Source organism: Notothenia coriiceps, unplaced genomic scaffold (assembly GCF_000735185.1).
Source record: "Notothenia coriiceps isolate Sejong01 unplaced genomic scaffold, NC01 NC01_scaffold00004106, whole genome shotgun sequence".
Classification (NCBI taxonomy): domain Eukaryota; kingdom Metazoa; phylum Chordata; class Actinopteri; order Perciformes; family Nototheniidae; genus Notothenia; species Notothenia coriiceps.
The window spans coordinates 42,944-48,234 of record NW_011336807.1 but is presented as its reverse complement, the minus strand read 5'-3'; the positions used below and the strand labels follow the sequence as shown (position 1 = coordinate 48,234).

At 45.2% G+C, this 5,291-nt stretch overlaps 1 protein-coding gene across 1 annotated transcript in view; it reads left to right on the top strand.

Moving 5' to 3' along the window:
* The window catches only part of LOC104942103 (voltage-dependent L-type calcium channel subunit alpha-1C-like), a 5,535-nt gene extending 263 nt beyond the window's left edge, over positions 1–5,272 (top strand). The window contains exons 2-8 of the mRNA XM_010767299.1: positions 2,432–2,560; positions 2,649–2,776; positions 2,899–2,996; positions 3,107–3,203; positions 3,380–3,488; positions 3,598–3,760; positions 3,916–5,272. Of these exons, the coding sequence (XP_010765601.1) occupies positions 2,432–2,560; positions 2,649–2,776; positions 2,899–2,996; positions 3,107–3,203; positions 3,380–3,488; positions 3,598–3,760; positions 3,916–4,392 (1,201 nt within the window). The 3' untranslated portion in view covers positions 4,393–5,272. The remainder of the gene's footprint in view (positions 1–2,431; positions 2,561–2,648; positions 2,777–2,898; positions 2,997–3,106; positions 3,204–3,379; positions 3,489–3,597; positions 3,761–3,915) is intronic.
* Positions 5,273–5,291: the final 19 nt, after the last annotated feature.

The window sequence follows — 5,291 nt, the reverse complement described above, 5'->3', positions numbered from 1 at the left end:
GTCGTCGTCGTCGTCGTCGTGTCGTAGTGTAGTGTGTGTGTGTGTGTGTGTGTGTGTGTGTGTGTGTGTGTGTGTGTGTGTGTGTGTGTGTGTGTGTGTGTGTGTGTGTGTGTGTGTGTGTGTGTGTGTGTGTGTGTGTGTGTGTGTGTGTGTGTGTGTGTGTGTGTGTGTGTGTGTTAGTCCCCCTAACTGCGTGTGACAAAGGTTTCATAGTGCGACATAAAATGGCCAACTGTGCTATAGTAAGACTTGCTATGCACATAATGCTTAAGTTGCTAAAGCTAAAGCCAGGCTGTATGCTGCTACTGTACAATGTGCTACAAAGCCATGGATAGACTGTTTGGTGCGGCCAAACCTCTGCTATCAAAGGCTCTATTGCTGCTGTTTACTGCTATTGGATGGCAGGTCTGGGTTAGACACAGTGTCTCCTTTCTTTCTATGTTTTGCTCTTTATGCCATACACTTTGCTCTAGATTTGTATGGCCTGTTGAAGAATATTTCCGGTATCCTAACCCCTCTGGCCCACTATTAGCACCAGCCTCAGGAAAACCTATATGTGTACCCTAATTCTGAGAAAGAGTAGGAGAAGAGCTGAAACGTTTACTTTAATTAAATGTATTATGTCAACAGCTTTCACATTACTGTATTAGGTTAGTTGAAAACAATAATATTAAGTTTAAATAACAAATACGAGGTTCAACTTAATATTATTGCTTTCAACTAACCTAATACAGTTATTTGAAATCTGTTGACATAAAGCATTTCGTTAGAGTCCACGTTTCAGTTGTTTCAGTGTAGTTATTACCCCCTGAGGTAGTAGGGCTTTAGACCTATCTATTCTCTGATCTATTTTTTGTTAAAATAATGTTTTGAACCTAGGAGGACAGGATCCTCTGAAGATTAAGATCCCGAGTCATAGTTAATCAGAGAGAGGGTTCATCTCATTCCCTTTCCATGTGTTCAGAAAGTTAGTTATTTATACTTGCTACATTATAGGCAAAGCAAAGTATGAACTTTGCAATGCTTTCTGGCCTTGATGAAGGGTAACCTCGATGCAGCTGCCAAGTGTAGTGAACTGGATCAAAGTCATTACGAACAGTCTTAATCAGGTTGTTACCAAGTGCTGTTCTAACCCAGAACTTGCTGATGAACAGCTTAATTAGCTCTGAATTGAAGGGACATCTTGACATTTCGATTTTATTTATTTTTTTCTTCACTGGGTAATCCTGAAGAGAAGAGATTTGCTTAAAAAGAAAAAAGGTAATTAGCATTTTTTTTATTTGTAACAAAACAGATGGTTGGAGTTGCTTTGACTTACTGTAACACTAAAGCAAACTATGGTGTTAAACGTCAGATGTCAGGATGTCTCCTCAAAGCTTAAGTCTGGAGTATGAAACATATGTGGACGGATAGGGTGGCAAGACATCTTTGATTACAAAAATAACACAATTTAAAGTAGTACATGGTATATGCACAGTTTTGATTAAGAATGCGTCAAGAAAATAAGAACAGCATTTCAGGCTTCTTCTGTCTGCTAACAACGTTTTTCCCAGGCTGATGGGGGTGGAAGAAGTACTCAGATCTTGTACTTATTAAGTCAAAGTAGAAGTACCAGAGTGTAGGAAGTGTTACAAGTAAAAGTTCTGCAATAAAAATGTTACTCAGGTAAAAGGTATTGGCATCAAAATATAGTTAAAGTAGCTAAAGTAAAAGTAGTCATTGTGCAGATTGGTCCATTTCAGAATAATATATATGATGTGTTTTATAATGATTGATAATTAAATGTTGAGGAGTAAAAGTACACTATTTAACTCTGGATTGTAGTAAAGTAAAAGTAGCAACAATTGAAGTACAAGTACCTTAAAATTGTACTTAAGTACAGTACTTGAGTACATTACTTACTTACTTTACACCACTCATTAGAAAATAAAGCATCTGATTCCAGGACTTGCCTTCATTTGAAATGATGAGAACAGCTGGAAAAGTGAGGCTTTCATTCAAACACTTGTATTCTTAACAATAACAGCTTGAACAAGCCAAAGTGTTGTCTTTCCTTATCTTTGTTTTGAAAGATGTCTGCACCTTAGTCATGCTATCAGATGTCATATTCCAGTTGATGCTTTTACACTTTTGCTTTAACAATACAATAGTTATTATTCCCACCTGCTTCTCCTCCTTATTTTTCTCTAGCTTTTTCTTTTTCTTCTCCTCCCTTCTCCTCTTTCCTTCTCCTACATGCCTCAGTGGGTTTCTCAGTCTCTCCTCCTAAGCTCCTCTCTGAGCTTTTTTGCTAATCAGCTGCTTCTTTTTTTTCTGTGTGTTTACGTTTGCATCTGTCCGCTTATGTGTTTACCTGTTTTTCCATCTGTGGTCGGTGTTTTGTTCATTTTGTTGGTTTGTTTTGGTTGTGTGCTTGTTTGTTTGCTGGCAGCTCGGAGTCCACGGACAGCCGCCTGCCGATCATCCGACGAGGCGACGGGTCGACGGAGGAGACGTACGATGAGAGCTACGGAGACAACAGGAAGTACCTAGAGGACGACCACTCGCTCTCCTCTGACATGTACAGACCAAGCCATTTTCACCTCTACATTTCATGAGTTTCAGGGTGGGTCTGTCTCTAACTACTCTCTGTGTCTCTGTGTGCTCAGGCTGGTATATCAGGATGAAACATGTAAGCAGTTGACTCCAATGGAGGAAGGAGAGGAGGGAGAAGACAGAAGAGGAGGAGGAGGGTGGCAGTCTCCCAGGAGAGTCTTCCTCTGCCCCACTTCTCTAGGTGAGTACACATTATCCCTAAAAAAAATGTATCAGAAGTATTGGTACAACTAGTCTATTCTTGTTCATACAATGTACAAATGTTTACATTCTGAGTGTTTGCACATTTGTGGTGTGTGTCAGGGCGGAGATCGTCTTTCCATCTGGAGTGTCTGAGGAGACATTCAAGGCCGGACGTCTCCCAGAAGACTTCTGTACCCTTACACCTTGTACATCATCAGGTAGAAACAGTTGGCCAATGATACTCTCACAAATAAACAAATTGTAAATGTGAACTAGGTCCTGCAGACTCCTCTCCTCTGACCCGTCCCTCTGCTCTGTCCTCCTCCAGGCTCTGGCAGTGGCAGGACTGAGCCCTCTGCTCAGAAGGAGTCACTCCCCCACCCTCTTCAGTCGGCTGTGCTCCACTCCTCCAGCCAGTCCCACAGGTACACTCAATCCTGTGCTCACACTAAAAGCAAAACAGCTGTTTTTCAAACAGAAATGTGGCTTTGCATATCATGAGCCAGCACACTTACCCTTTTTTTTAATGATGAAAATATGCATTGTTTTTGATGAGATTGGTTTGTTCTCCTGATGGTTGCTGCTCTGTCGTTGTCTCTAGCCATTGGCAGTGACCCCTCCTACCGACGAGTGCCTTCTCTGAGGCTGGAGGGCACGAGCTCCCATGAGAAGCTCAACACCAGCCTGCCCTCTGTCAACTGTGGACCCTGGTAGGATTATGCACCTGGAAAATAACTGTTACAAATAACACTGTCATTTCCCAAGAGGCAATCAGGAGGATTCTTATGATACTCTAATAAACAGATTTATTTCTCTTAGGTACAACGACAGTAATGGGAACAGCCGAGGGCCAAGTCCTAGCCCCAACCCCAGTGTTTCCAATCAGAGACCACCGCGGCCAGTGTCGCTCACAGTGCCCTCGCTACTGGGAAGAGACTCCAGCTCCCTGTGTCACGGCAGCGCAGGCAGTCTGGTGGAGGCGGTGAGTGTGTGTGATTTGGACTGCTCCAGAGGGCTAAATTACACAGATTTATTTATTGAATTATAACTCTTTGGAACTCAGAAACGCTGTCAAAAAAGAAAATCATAGAGGTTTAGATTTCTCTTTAGGTTTCTCTATCTCCCTCTGCCCCCCAGGTGCTAATATCAGAGGGTTTGGGTCAGTTCGCCCAGGACCCGTCTTTCATCGAGGTGACTAAAGCCGAGCTGGCGGACGCATGCGACATGACCATCGAAGAGATGGAGCAGGCGGCCAACAACATTCTCAACGGTAACACCGCGGCCAACGTCACATCCAGCACCTCCTCCACCTCCCAGCACAGCCCCAGTGGCAACCTCCTCCCCTTCCACACAGCAGCAGCACCGCACAGGGACCGAGCGCTCAGCGAGGCCGGGGGGGAGGCCGGGGGGAGCAGAGGCTCCATCCATGGGCCGTCCTCAGAGGAGGAGAGGCAGGAGCTGCTAGCAGGTGTGAGGGGACAACAAGAGGAGGAGGAAGAGGCAGGAGGGACGGAGGAGGGGCAGCACAGAAGCTCGGTTGTGATTGGAGGAGCGCGGCAGAGGAACAGCGGGCTGTTGGAAGACGAGGATATGGAGTGTGTGACGAGTTTGTAGGAATAGTGAACGGTTCGATTGGCCAACTGGCCCCTCTGACATCATCAGAGACTGAAGCCTGTCAGTGCTGGGTAACAGCGCCGAGGCTGGCTCTGTCTGTCCCCCCCCACACACTCACACACTGTCTGCCTCTCTGCCAGACCAACCGCTCTGGGCAATGGCGGCCAGTGACGCAACCTTAAACACCGGGTTATGACTCTGTTAGTCTGTATGTGTGTGAATGTTTGTAGTCAAGTATACCACACTATACTCTATACTATCTGAGTGTATGCTTGTGTGTGTGTGTGTGTGTGTGTGTGTGTGTGTGTGTGTGTGTGTGTGTGCGTGCGTGTGTGTGTGTGTGCGTACGTGCGTGCGTGCGTGCGTGCGTGTGTGTGAGATCTATGATTTTCTCTATTTGTACGTAAGTGTGTGTGTTCTCCACACGTGTCTGAGTGTGTCTCTAAAGTGCCTCACAGTTTTATCATGTCCTCAAAGTGTGAAAAGCAGATGAGTAAAGAAAAGCAGAAAAGGTCAGGGGAAAGTAGGGATGGGGAAAGGTAGAAAGGAAACAACAGAAGCAGGACGTACTTGTATTGACTTCCTGCAGTCAACATGTGGTAATTGTTTTCATTTCCTCTGCCTACTTTGGTGTTGTGTTATTGTTGTTTGTCTGGCCGCCATGAAGCCAGGTAGGGGACAGCAGACCAGCCTGTGAGGGGGTCAGTTAAGAATTTAAATCGCACCCACCACTCGTGGTCAAAGGTCAACTCCTCCTTCTCGGTTCACTGATGATGAAGCGCTGTATTGAGTAAACAGGGGCGAGGAAAACCCTGTTTGAAATCTCATTTCTCTTCCTCTTCCAAAGCTAAGGAACCGTGGAGCACAGCCCTGCCAGCCTGGGGGGGGGGGGGGGGGGG